This window comes from Pezoporus wallicus, unplaced genomic scaffold, assembly GCF_028554395.1.
Source record: "Pezoporus wallicus isolate ANWC-B61680 ecotype Strahan unplaced genomic scaffold, APGP_CSIRO_Pwel_v1 contig_447, whole genome shotgun sequence".
NCBI classification, from domain to species: Eukaryota; Metazoa; Chordata; class Aves; order Psittaciformes; family Psittacidae; genus Pezoporus; species Pezoporus wallicus.
Genome location: NW_026636385.1, coordinates 696,520 through 710,722, shown reverse-complemented (window position 1 = coordinate 710,722; position 14,203 = coordinate 696,520). Strand labels below are relative to the sequence as shown.

The 14,203-nt window shown below is 41.7% G+C and overlaps 1 protein-coding gene across 1 annotated transcript in view; it reads left to right on the top strand.

The window, feature by feature from the left end:
- LOC130594337 (neural-cadherin-like) overlaps positions 1-13,925 on the top strand; it is a 61,000-nt gene extending 47,075 nt beyond the window's left edge. Inside the window, 13 exon segments of the mRNA XM_057400148.1 lie at positions 1,410-1,537; positions 2,162-2,289; positions 3,567-3,690; positions 4,251-4,431; positions 5,323-5,489; positions 6,194-6,458; positions 7,995-8,175; positions 9,166-9,410; positions 11,730-11,828; positions 11,831-11,880; positions 13,460-13,557; positions 13,559-13,700; positions 13,702-13,925. Coding sequence (XP_057256131.1) covers positions 1,410-1,537; positions 2,162-2,289; positions 3,567-3,690; positions 4,251-4,431; positions 5,323-5,489; positions 6,194-6,458; positions 7,995-8,175; positions 9,166-9,410; positions 11,730-11,828; positions 11,831-11,880; positions 13,460-13,557; positions 13,559-13,700; positions 13,702-13,872 — 1,979 coding nt within the window. The 3' untranslated portion in view covers positions 13,873-13,925.
- Positions 13,926-14,203: the final 278 nt, after the last annotated feature.

Below are 14,203 nucleotides of genomic sequence, written 5' to 3'. Positions count from 1 at the left end.
CCAGAGCACCTAACCACCTCTCCCAGGGCTCTGTAGTCCTTCTTTATGTTCCCCAGGCTACTGCTGTCTATATCCCTAGCACCCATATGGATCACTAGAAGCAGGTAATAGTCAGTGGGACTTACTAGAGCAGGCAGCCTCTCTGCAACATCCCTGATCTGTGCCCCTGGTAGGCAACACACCTCCCTTGAGACTGGATCAGGCCAACAGATGGGTGCTTCTGTTCCTTTCAGAGTAGAGTCCCCTACCACTACGACCCGCTGCTTATTCCTGGCAGCACCAGTAGTGATCTTCTTTAGCAGTGCACCAGCCGGTTGTTCATGGCACGAATGTGTTTCCTCATCAGCCCCCTGCAGGACAGCAGAGTGGTTCTGGGTGAGGACCACAGATTTAGGAGGAAGCCCCATGCTTTTAATTGTCCTCTTCCTCCTTTTTTTCTTTTATTGTTTTTCTTTGTTACTATTTCCCAGCTCCTCGGGTTAACGGCCTCCTTCTTTCCTCCGTGAGCTACAGGGGAAGCTCGAGGCCCCTGCACAGTTTGGGCCGGGAGCAAGCAGTGCTGCTTCCTCTCAGCTTCCCTGACATCTCGCAGCCTATTGACAGCATCCCGCAGCTCAGCCCCTGCTGCAGGAGCACCTCCACCAGGGAGCGCCGAGTGCAGCCCTGCCCATTGTGCACCCTCCCCTCACCAGACCAGTGCAGGCACTCTCTACACCCCGAGCTCTGCACTGCAGCCTCCCCTCTCACCGGCTCTGTCTGGGTGCCTACGCTGCCACCGCCGGGGCAGCCAGAGCAGAGCCCCCAGACGGGGCCCTGATCATACGACGGGTGCTCACCATCCCGCTCTCCTGCCCACAAACTGCCTCGCCGCGCTGCTGCTCGCTCGCGCTCCCTGGGGCAGGTTTTTACCCAGTCAGGGCTGGTGCCGCTGCTTCAGGCTCCGCCCGCTGTGAGTCCCTGCCCGCGTGAGGTGAGCTGCCGGCTCCCGGGCAGGTCCTGCCGAGGACTTGAGGCTCCCTCGGTGGCTGTCGCCGCTCTGAGCTGAGGCTCCTGGACGCTGATCTCCCCCCGCTCCGGTGCTGAAGGCGTCCTCTCTCGAGCTGCTCGCCTCAGCAATTCAATTGTTTATTGTGTTGTTTTAGAGCACTACAAACTTGCAGATTGCTTATCAGGAATTAGTTTCCATGTTTTGGTGGAGAAAGTGGCACAGTCTCAAGCATAGAAATAAATACTATGTTTAATGAGTATTTCTGCATATTAGAGGTCATAGAATATAATTCTAGCGACTTCTGTAGGGAACCCCACTTTAGGTAAATAACCATGAAAACAGTGCATTCACTAACTGCTAACATATCCAAAATGGAAAGATTCTCATAACTGAATTTAATTTCTTGTTCATTTTGTATTAGAGCTCTCCGGTGGCATTCCTGTGCTGAAGATGAGCCATGGCTCAGGTTTTGTGATGCTGCAGTTTCCAAGTCACCTGAATGTAGCAGACAAAAAGTGGCATCAACTGGAAGTCAGAACTAGCGGTCAGGTCAGCTATTTGATTCCCACTCCCAACCTCCCCCTCTACCTGCATGTTTGTATTTCCAATGGCATTTATTTCCTTGTGCAGAAACAGAAGTATAGAAAAAAAGACTGTGTAATTATGTTTTATTCTGTGCTTGTAGATTTGATGAATAATACAAGCATTGGGAAGACAGCATTGTCAATTCCAAATCTGCCAGTGTTGTAATCCATATTTTAGGATCAGAGGAATCTTTTTCTTGTTTTCTAAGCTTTGCAGCACATGTGGAATGTGCATAAAGGCTTAGTTGTACTTTACACAATGTATACATTCGGACAATGAAATTGATTACCTATGCACAAAAAACAAATAATTGTTTATTTGCAAATGCAATTACAGTTTTTGTGCAAGTGGTTGAACTACTCAGAAGCATAAACTGAATGCAGAATTAAGTGCCTTCTTTTGTTAAGTGGTTTCATTTTGGCTTTACTGGTTATTGCAAGGTGGAAAAGAGAACAGAAAAAAGCTCCAACCTTTTTTTGCTTGATGGTGTGCAAAAAGAAAAAGAAGAAATTTTTTATTATTTTTATATAATATGCTTATTGAATTTTACAGAAACTCTTAATTCGGTAATCCCATGTTTTGGTGCAGAATGTTCGATTCATTTTGGATCAGTGCAGTGCAGCTCTTGTTTCGGAGATTGAAGGGGTAGGCAAATGGCTTTCCACTGAAGATCGTACAAACTGTGAAGTCTTTGGGTCTGTTCCACGAAGAGAAAGGTACATATCTGGAGACTGACTGGAAGACAGTTTATTCTAAGGCCTTTGAACATTTTACCTGTCAAATTGAAGCCAAGTTATTAATGACTAGGAGCATTGAAAGCATTTCCTTTTCTCTAGGATCTTCTGGGTCAAGTCTGGACCTTAGAGCACTAACCAGATTTTAAGGAACCTGGGTAGTGATGCAATGCTAAATGACAACCCCAGAACACTATGTGGCTAATACCGGAGCTTTTGTGGGTACCCTGTGCCATCTTGTTCCCACATGATTTCTCACTTTATTTGGGCCTCAGGTGGAGTCCTGGGTCCAGTTTGTGTACCTCAGTGCAGGATGGCTGTGTACCAGCTGGACTTAGTCCAGAGAGCAATGACTGTAATCAGCTTGTCTTGAGAACAAGACTTATCAAGAATGAAAGGATTGAGGTCACTTAACAGCAAGAAGGGAAAACTGAGGAGAGATATGATGTCAGTGTATATAAAAGAATGCTACAAAGAGGATTTAGATGATCTCTTCTACACAGGGCCTTGAGTTATGGCAAGGAATATTTAGGTTATATTTTAGGAAACCTTTGTACTAGTAAAGATACTTGAGCTGTGAAATAGATAGTCCCAGAAAGTGTGCTGATTACCACTGTGATTAAGCCTTGTCATCAGAGGCATGGAGCCTTCCTGGTCATGAAAGGAGCACACAAAAAAGGGAAAAATACAAGAACAAATGAAAACAAAAGATGGAGTTGATAACTCAGGAGAAAAAACTTTGTGAGGACTAAAATAAATGGAATTCTTTGGCTCAGAGAGATGACTGGGAGATGCTGCAGACCCTGGACATGTGTAACATACCTTTTAGACCACAGTGGCCCAACTTTTACGTTTCTGGCCTTTATCTGGCCTTTGTCATACACAATACAATTTTTTTGTTACATTATTCCTGTAGTATAGGATGAATGCGCATGCAAAGGAGCACTTGAAGGAGAATATGGTGTCTGGAATATCACAGCTGTTCCTGACTTGAACACAAAAGTACCTGAATTGTAATAGTTAAAACCCCACAGACTTAACTGTCATGTTTAAAAAAACCTTTATCTTCCCCTTTATTTTAAAGGGCCAGCTACTGCTCACTGGCTGATTGTATTTCAGAGAAAGAAGATAAAATAGTTGTGTTATTTTGTTTTTTTAGAAAGCCTTTATTGTTTGGAAATACAAAATAGATGTTCCTTATGCCATAATGTTTGAAGATAAATTCAAATCTATTTTTATTATTCATATAATTTTTAAAGGTATTTGCATGTGAACCACGTTCTACAGCTGGGTGGTGTAAAGGAATCGTTACCATATTCCTACCCACAGCTGCTACACAAACACTTTTCTGGTTGTTTGCGCAATTTCATCTTGGATACTCAGGTACGAGAATTGAAACATTTTGCTTTAGCAAAGGACTAAACTTCTTTATTCAATTTTTGGGGCATCTGTGTTATACCTGAAACTTTTGCTTCCATTCACCTATTCAATGCCTGTGTGCATCAGTGTAAAATAAAGAAAATTCTGAATTTTGTGTCATATTAGAGTAACTACCTTGAAAAAATATTTTTCAATTATAAACAGATATATCTGTGAGCCAAAACCAGTGCTTTTCTTTATCCGCTACTACATGCAGCTGTCTTCCGAGCTTCTTTGCACATTCAGGGAACTTGTGAATGGCAATTGCATAATGGTATATTTACGCCAGCTGTCTGCTTTGTTAGAAAGTATTAGGGTTTTTTTGCTTTCGTAGTCAGTTGAGTTTATTCAAAAGCAAAATGTGGTCTTGATAAAATAAGTTGAAATCTGAATATCAAAAGGCAAACTTGGCATCTTAAGTAGTACAGATGAAGAACAGACTGTTACTTGGTGAGCTCTTTCTTTTTAAAAATGAAGTGTGTTTCTTAAATAATATTTTGGTGTTGTATGATTTTCTCTTAAAGGTATATGATCTTCAGTCTCCTGCAGAGTCCCTGAATAGCTTCCCTGGCTGCACGCTTACGGATGGGAGCTGTGAGACCATGGGGTCTTCTTCCTGTGGTGTTCATGGGAGGTGTCTTGGAGACTGGGGCTCATTTGCTTGTCAGTGTTTGCCGGGTTACTATGGCTATCAGTGTGATAAAGGTGAAGTCGTCTTCTGCTATGTCATTGATAGGCTGGTAAATTTTACAATACGGAAAACTTAGAATGTTTGCAGGTAGTGATTGCTGAGGTGGCTTGTGATGTTTACACTGTGTAAAGCCATGTTCCAGTGTAGTTGCCTGCCATTTTTTACAGTTTCCTTTCTAATTCCCTTTGAGAAATCGCTCTCCAGTATCAGACCAGTTCTTTAGTCCTGAGAGTGACTATATAGTCCTGTGCAGTAACTATACAATGGAGATTGCATGAAAAAAGAATTCTGGAAAAAATTATTTGTTTTCATGACAACTTTTAGAATTTGCATTTGTTTATACTTTCAGAAATATCTAATAACCTAAAACTTAAATGTGAGTATGCCACTACCCCTTAATGTGCAGAATTGGGACTATGCAACTGGAATTAGAAATTATAGCTCTTTTGGTGTCTGGAGGAGACTGTTGGCAGAAGGATGTGTGGTTTTGGTATCGTAGGATCTTACCTTTAGCCCTTATGGAGCCAAAATTTGTGGCAAAAATACAACTATTAAATACCAGGTTGTGAAAATTGGTTGTGGTACTTAATACTTTGCAGTCTATTCTTTTGTCTTGGTCAGAGCCTCTATCTTCCTGCTATCATCCCGAATGAGCACTGTAAGGAGGAGCAACAGCAGGATCAGTTCAGGAGGGAGATCACCTCTTTAGAGAGGAGGATAAAGTGGGAGAATGACTGTTGTGGAAATAGATAAATGGGCATATCCTGAAAGAAAACTTACGTTTCATGGATCCATGCTGTGCATTTCAATTTTTTACTTTCAAATATTACTATGAAAACAATGTAAACATTAATATTTTCTGCTTCTCACAAAATGGTTTAAAGGTCTTTGTCCTGTATTTTTAGTTGCCAATGAATATACATTTGGGCCCGGAAGTCACATTCGCTATCAGCTTCCCATCAGTGTGCCTGCCCGGAGGACACTGTTTGAAGCCATGATTAGGACACGGCAGCCTGATGGTGTCATCGCAAGCATGTTGTCTCGAAATAAGGATGAATACATCACCCTGCAGGTGAGCAACGTGTCCCAGACAGTGATATCGTAAAGTTAAATCAATGCTTGTGAATAGTTAGCCCAGAAAAACATTAGCTTAAGTTGGAAATAGAACAAAAAACCTCATGCTAAGCAAAAAAATTTTGAATTCATTTTATGGACACTTACAGACCTGAACCTCCAATTAAGATGTTGACCACACAACCATGGTATCCCATTGGATTTCAAAGGAATTTATTGCCAGTTACTGTGAAGTATAGTTTGCTACCCTGGTGTTCTCTTCAACCAGGGTCACAAGTGGCTGATTCTGCATAGTTTAGACTCTGCCAGAAACGTGCCTCTAGCAGTTCTAGTGATGTCAGACTCTCAACATGACACCCTTCCCATGTTACACACATCACTGAATGAGTCACCTCTTCAGCTAAGTTGGTTTGGGCTGTTAGTGTATAGGTGATGTATCAGATTCTCACCCATTTGAAGAGCCCTATAAATTGATCCAATAGAGATGCAGGGTAAAATTACTCCAAGTGAATTCCATGCTAGTGTGGGTACACCACTACCAGTATTTAGGTTGTCCAGTTCAGCAACTCACTATATGTATATTATACTCTGTGTGCACCGTCAACATACCCTAAATTTAAACAAATTGATTGAAGTTACAGGTCAATACAAAATATCAGGTGATGACTTTTCTTTCTTACTACTTTGTTAATTATTCACAAGGTTGTTCAGGGATTATTAGTGGTCTCATATAATCTGGGTGATGGAGACTATTCTGTAAGCCTTCCCTCCTACCGCATTGATAATGGTGAATGGCATCATATCACACTGGAGAGAAATGAAAATGAATTTACTCTTCGCCTTTATGAAGGAGGTGGAAAGAGAGAAATTCGGAAAGCAGCAGGAATGTACAAAGAGATTGTGATTGACCCCAGTAGCTTGGTCCTTGGAAACACCCACCTATTCAATCAAAACAGGAGTTTTCAAGGTGAGGAATTCTTGACCTTGGTGTTCAGAGTATGCACTGTAAAAAAGGTTTATTGGTACTACGTGGGCATGTTGTGAGAAGCTTTTCTGTTTATGTAGAGGCCAGAGTAAACAGATTTCTTGCATGACACTTTGCGAAAGGGAGACATAAACTTTTCTGACTATGAGAAAAGTACAGCAGGGTATTATGTGCAAATACTGGACTTGGAAATAAGATGGTAACCTCTTCACATGCCTGTACATAGAGTATTTGTAGCTGGAGGTCTACAAGCTTCTCCCAGGTATTCTGTGAGTAGCTCACTGTGTTAGACATGCAGAATTGGTGCATTGCATAGTGCTATCCAGGCCATCCAACAGCTGTCCTTCCCTACCAAATACAGCTGTCCCTGTGCTGGAAGGAGTATTTTTATATGTGCACTGAATAGCAGACGACAGGTTGGTTTATTACCTTGATGCACTACCCTTTGTTTACCGGATTTTACCATCACTAAGTTGAGGCATTAACTACAATTAGAAATGGTTTATTGAATTAGAGCTAAGAATTCAGATTTTTGTCAACTGAGTGGACGAAGTCATGATGTCTGTTAAAAAGCAAATCCATTTTAAGCCTGAAAATTGAATGGTTATACAAGGAGAAATATAGAGAAATGTAAGATTAAGACACCCATAACAGCTTTTTACGCTGTCCTCAGTTGGAAGCTTCCCTTTCCCTAAAATCACAGTATAAATAATGCCTGGTTACACAGCACATCTTTTGTACTGACAAGAAAGACACACACCATTACTTGGTTCATGCCTGTTATCTCTCCCCCATGCCCTTCACCTCTTTAACCAGATTAGAGTAAATCCATTGAAACAAGGTGGTAATGTTTTCACCAGGTAAAAGTATTCCAGTTAATAACTAAAGTGGGAGGAGAAAACATACAAAATGTATATGCATTAAATAGAATAACAACATATATATTTTACAATTACAATATCAATGTATCACAGATTATTTAGAAAAAGATGGTTTCTCTTGTTTCAATAGAAATATTCCAATACCTAAAGTTTACACTCAGAATGAGGGACCACGTTTTGAATTTTTCTTATGGGAGTGATAGCATTTGTTTTTAAGTAAATAGTCAAATGGTTACATGATCATAATTTTAACTAGAACAATTAATATTGCACTTAAGCAGCTAAACTTTAAGGTCTTTGAAGTTATAAAATGTACTTAAATACATAAAGATAGATGCTTTTGTGCTGAGGCATCTTGTACATACAAAATGACATGAAAACATAGTGAAGGGGTACATGTTATTCTGTCTTGAACCCAGCAGACAGGGGCCTGCAGCAGCACTCAGTTCTTGTGGAAAACATGGGGAATTTTGGTCAAAACTTTTAACATTCAGTCAAAAAACTTACTTGGAGAAATGCTATGAAAGTTCAGGTAAATTCAGTTCCTTTGTTAGACATAAACTGCCAAATCTTACAGCTGCTTCAGATCATTCTTGCAGAATGGCTTTTAAAACAATTTCTTTGTGCCTTGCCTCAGGATGTATGAAGGATGTCAGATTTAATAACTACAGAATCCCTCTGGACACTCATGTGAAGGATCTGGTGTCAGTATTAAGTGCCCAAGGCATCAAAGAAGGCTGTTCTTCAGAAGCTTGTAGGAATAACCCTTGTAACCAGGAATTTATTTGTATTGATTTGTGGATGATGCATGAATGCAGGTAATTGGTGCACAAAACACAGGTAATAAAAACATGAGGACCTCCAGCTGCAGGTGGGAAAGGGTGGAAGCTGAAGAAGTGTGCAGCTGGAAGACTGCCACTGGGAATCTCATCACCTCAACAGAACCAGTGAAACACTAAGCTAGATGCCTGCACAGGCGCCATGTTACTCAGAGAGCACTCTCCTTTTAGGAAGTACCCTTAGCTGATGTAAATCTGCTTTATCTCCACTGGTTCTGAAATGATTTCAGCTGCCTCTCTTTTCTAATGGAAAATGTTTGAAGAATAGCAGCAAGTCCAGAATGTTTATAAACCCTGTAAACCCTGACAACCAGGAAGAAAAGGTTTGTTACCTGGAGCAGAGCACTACCAAGGCTAGCTGTCTTGTGGAGCTCGTGCTGCGCAATGTAGATGTGGTTTCTTTTTTAGTGTCCCACTCCTAATGCTGTCTTAAATTCTGACCTCTGACCCCTCACTGGCCACTTGAGTTGCGTCAGAAGCATTGCATCATTAAGCTCAGAGTTCTTGCGTTTGTCTGTGGCTGGGGTTAAAACAATGCTAATTCAAGCTAATTGTGCTGTGAAAACGTACATGTGAAGCATTAATGACTCCACTGTCCACAGTATCAGGAGTTGTCTAGAGGTGTAATTTTGTTCTGGAAATTCACTGTGATGGAAACACAAAGAGCATGGCATAGCCCATCCTGTTGAGACAGAACTACAGACCCTAATGCAGGTATTTTTCACATGGGTAATCTGGCAGAAGTCAGTGGAACTGAGTTAAGAAAACCTGAGGGTTTAAAGCTGTGGAACGCATTGTTGTGTGGGTGCTTTAGAAATACTGTAGACCTGTACTTAGATTCTAAGTAACTTCCTTCTAGTAGCTACTTCAGAAACTGCATCATCAAATTCTGTTTTAAATCTTAAATGCTGTCTTCAATGCTTACTTTTCTACAAGTTTAATGGTTTCATTTTGCCTTTGTCTTTTTAGTTGCCCTCCAGGATACATGATCATGGAGAATGCCACTGGTAGACAATGTGTCCACACTGCGTGTGCTAAAAGACCCTGTAAATACGGCACCTGCATCTCACAGTCACCAGCTGAGTTCCAGTGCCGCTGCCCTGATGGCTATACTGGACATACCTGTGAAGTCACACTGGCCGTCTTTCACAAGGATACAGGCCTGAGCTTTAGATCCATGTTTGCCATCTGCATTTGCTTTTTGGCTCTGTTAGGTAGTTATGGCAACTACATCTTGCACTACCTATGGTGAACTCATTTATCCATCTTGTCCTGAATAGTCTTCATCTCACTCTTCTGCTGAAAAACTCAGTTTCCCACTGGAGACTTGACTCTGCCTTCACTTCTTTGCCATGCTCCCAGCTCCATCAGTAGCTTGTTTTTCATCCTGGTGTGCGTATCTTGCTAAGTGAATCAACATTTGTGAGAGTTATGGGAAGCTTTGAAGTTTTATTTTATGCATGTTTTTACTTTATTGCTAAGGAAGTGTTCAGATGCCTAATTGGAAGCGAATGTAATCGAAAAGCAAGGGTGGAAATTGCTACCAGATAAGCTTTGTTTAAAATACTACTGAGCGTTAAACGGATTTGTCAGTCTAGGGGAAATACACTACTAGGAGTACACTTGATCAGAGAATAGCAGTCTCTTGCATCTTAACCAGTGGTGTCACAGCTCCTAACAAACAGCTGCTTTTTGCTTCCTCAACCATTTTCAGATCTCAGAAGAGGAAGGACAAGGGTCTCACTAGTGAGGAAGGATCTCACCTTTGAGTCCTTCTTGTTAATCAAATTCTATGAAAGTTTGCTTGAAAGATTTCTCTCTTGGCTTTTGCAGTGTTAATTAAGTTTCATTCAGAAGCTGTAGTGAGAATATGAAAATGAATGTGGATTTTAAATCTATCTGCCTAGCTACCTGCAATACCATCATTGTCCTCAGCTCTCCTAGACACCATGTTGGCCATACAAATACAAACAGCAAATGACATGGGAAGCCAAATACTTTCAAAGCTTTCAGAATCCCAGGTAGCTGAGGCTGATAATAGATTGTTATGTTACAGGAGGGATTCTTTTGCTGTGTTGGAGGAGTTTTATTGTGAGGTGACTTTGTGTTGCTGCCTGTGCTTGGCTGGAATTGACTGAAAAAGCAAGAATATCTTTGACCTAATAATCCTAATCTTTCAGTTCTAAATTATAAGTAAGAATCAGTTTTTTTTAACCAAGTGATGTGCATTGTTGTAAACATTTTAGTAGATGTGGCTAACAGTGGTATTATCACAGAACTGTAACTTCCATTAGGACAACTTTAATAAAATTTCTTGTTCTCAAGATTTCAGGTGCCCTTTCTCTTTCACAGCTTCTAGAAAACAGTAATGCACTGAAAAGTGATTGATACATGCAATTTCACTTACAAATTTATAAGTTTCCAATAGAAGGGGGCCTACAAGAAATCTGGAGGGGGACTTTCTACTAAGGGTCTGTAGTGACAGGGCAAGGGGGAATGGCTTTAAACTGACAGAGGGAGATTGAGATGAGATACGAGGAAGAAAATCTTCCCTGTGAGGGTGGTGAGGCCTTGGTACAGGTTGCCCAGAGAAGCTGTGGCTGCCCCATCCCTGGCAGTGTTCAAGGCCAGGTTGCATGGGGCTTGGAGCAACCTGGTCTAGTGGAAGGCGTCCTGCCCATGGCAAGGGGTTGGAACTGGATAAGCTTTAGGGTCCTTTCCAACACAGACCAGTCTGGGATTCTGTGATTAAAAATCAGCTCAGCTAAAAAATGACTGCCAGACAGTTACCATGTGTGTGAGCATCTGTGTGACGCATTGAGGGGCAGGGAGGAACAGGTAAATACACATCTCAAATGCACTGATTTGGCTTGAAGGTTGTAGCTACACAGCACAGTGCAGGGTACAGCCCTCTGTGTACACGTGCCTCAGTTTCAAGGTCATCCAGATGCTGCTCCACAGAATGCACTCGACTGCCACGTAGGTATTCTGTAAGAGCTGCTAGTGTTGTTAATTCACTTCATCCTTAGTTTATGATGTCCAATGGTTTGAAGTCTTACAATGAGCTTTTATCAGTATTTATAGGGTTGGTAATACAGTGGTACACAAAATGTATCAAAGTAATTTTCTCTTTTGTCTCATGTCATCTTGTGCTTCATTTCTGTGTAATTGTATCTGTTATTGACCACACATTGTTAACTGAAGTGCTACCACTTACAAAGCTTAACTCAAGGCAGTAAATAGGTCTCTGAACACCACTTGGGTTCATTCAGTTATTTAACAGCTTAAGAGTATTTAGGGTATTTTAAGGTTCTTTTTCAAGGCCTGTTCTATCTTTGATGTTCACTTGTAACTACATTGAAGAGTACAAGAATAAAGCATTTGCTAAGAAACACAAAACCAGACCTTGCTGTGACTGGACCACAGGCAGTGCTGCAGCACTCATACTCTAGGCCAGGCTGCAGCTCTTGTGCATGTACAGGTTTTATCTGTTTCTGAATGATGTTCTCTTCTGCTCCTGTGTGTTCACACAGCTCTTCTTGGTGCTGGATTCTTGTGGGCTCACTGGAAGACTCTCAAAGGTGTGAAGCGAGGAGTTTACCATGTATCTGCCCAGCATGAAGGTTTGGAGGATGAGAAAATATCCTCAATTACAATGAAGAAGGGGGTGGGGAGCAAGACGAGGTAAGGGTCATTGTGTTATGAGGGGACACGGTGCTAATGAAAATGTGTTTATGCTTTTCTCTTATAACTGAAGACCTTAGGCTTTGCTCTGCCAGCTCATTACTGCAATTGGTGATGAATTATTGGCAAGGTTGAGTACACAAGGGTGAACATTTCTTAAGCAGAGATAAGTGCCTATCAAATTCTGTCTTAAAGCAAATGATCCTATGTGCATATTTAAAAATCCTTGTAGAGTGAGTTTAGTGAGGTAGTAAAGAGCTCACAGCTGATGGTATTGGTTTTGTGGCTCAGAACACGCAGGTTCTTGGTGGCAGTTACTGCTGCAGCACTGGGGGCTTGGAAGAGCCTGGCGTGAGATGTTCTTCATGGACAGGCTTGCTCTTGGCAGAGAAAGGGGAGCTGTTCTTGACAGCAGTTGCTCAGACTTGACATGTTAAGGAAGCAAGGTGTGACACCGATTCCTCTTCAGCCCTAGAGCACATGGTGGTTGTGGAAGAGCCTTTCTGCATTTTTTCTGTTCTGGAGTGAAGCACACCAGTGAACACAAACTGTGTTTATACTGGCAGTATAAACAGTTCCTGGTTGCAGGTAGGATTTTGTTTGTTTTTATCTTGGAGCAGTTCTCTGTCTCCGATTGAAATTCAGCAAAGCTCATCAAGATTACCTAGGATCATCTCTTATAAAATGGATATGTGGAGTTTAATTTGTGAGAGAATAAATGTAAGTTTTTGGAAAGTGCTGATTTGACAGCTCTGTCATTGATGCCTACTAGTCAGATAAAACGTGTGAGCAGTACAGATAATTACGTGTTTGCTCAAATGAGTTCTGTCTCTCATAGTCTGTCAGGGTTCTTTGGCCTGTAAATACATCCAGAGGCACAACCTTTGGTTGTAGGACAATGCTTCTTTTCTTCCTTCCATCTGGCATAAAGATTCCAGTCTTTGCAACTGACACACATGGTATTGGTGCCTTCACTGCCAGAAGCTGCACCTCAGGAACTGCGGCACAGTTACCAGGCAGCATTAACAGCATTCACTGCTTCTGCACTAGAAGGGAATAGTTTATTTTTGTAATAGGTAGTTACTCGGATTTTACAGTCATGCCACTTTTGTGTGACAAAACCAGCCATTATTCCACAGATTGATAACATTTTAACAGAAATCACCATAGATGGTTGAACTACTGATGAAGGATTTCTTTTAACATGTGGTTTGTGAATATCCTTTCTCACTTTTGTTGCCAGACTTGGTATCAGTTTTTAATGATGATAAAATATTAAGATCTGAATTTGAGAATAAAAATTGGAGCATTTTTGTCATTTTTGTTTCACTTCTAATAGGTTCAAAATCATGTTTAATTTCTTTACTGTTGTAGTATAGCTGCATAGGTGTTCCTCATACCTTTTGGCTTAGGCTTATTGTAGGTGGCAGTTGAATGAACAAAGCCATGTATTCACATCCTCATGCATTCACCCCAAATGGACTGCCTTGGGATTTGTTCCTTCTTTGTTTCCACTAGAACATGAAATTTTGAGACCTACAGAGAATATTGATTTAACATGAGTGGTTTCTCACTCCAGGCTGCATGCAACGTGGCAGAGCTGCAGGTGTCTGTTCAAAGCAGTGCTGCCTATTCCCTCTGCAAGAAGAAAGAACAACCAACAAGACTGGGCCGTCTCCTCAGTGACGTCCCCAGGCACACAGGAGCAGACCAGGCCCCCTGTGACTGTAGGAGCGTCCTGGACTAGCGCAGACTTCTGTCAGTGCTTGTCAGATGCTGTCCGAGATGCCGACTGTCGTCCGCAGGCGGTACCACACCCGCACGCTGCGGGTGTTCTGCATGGAAGGAGCAGGCTTGGTGGGCAGCAGCCTGAGCTCCCTGAGCTCCTCTGGACTGGAGGAGGACCTTGTGTATGATGACATTAAAGAGTGGGGACTGAAGCGTCTCAAACTGAGTGAACTGTTCTCGCACACAGATGCAGAAGAGCTGTAGTTTGCCAAGTCAACTGTTTTCAAAGCAAGGGTGAAGGACAGTTTTTCATGCTCCTGTTATGTCCTACCCCAGCCTCTTCCCTTTTCTTCCCCTGTTGTGGGAGGTGGTCAGATTCCCATTAGCCAGCCACACTTTGCATCTGATTGAACAATATAGTAGCAGGAGCTAATTGTGGGATATTGTGGGCATTTGTGTTCAGGGATATAAAATTACTGGAAGGCAATACTTATTTACCTACAGGGTTTAACAAATAGACTTGTCAAGGTAATAAAGGACTCTGCGAGGTACTATGTATGTACACTAAGACGGTGCTCAAAGCATGAAGAAAGTA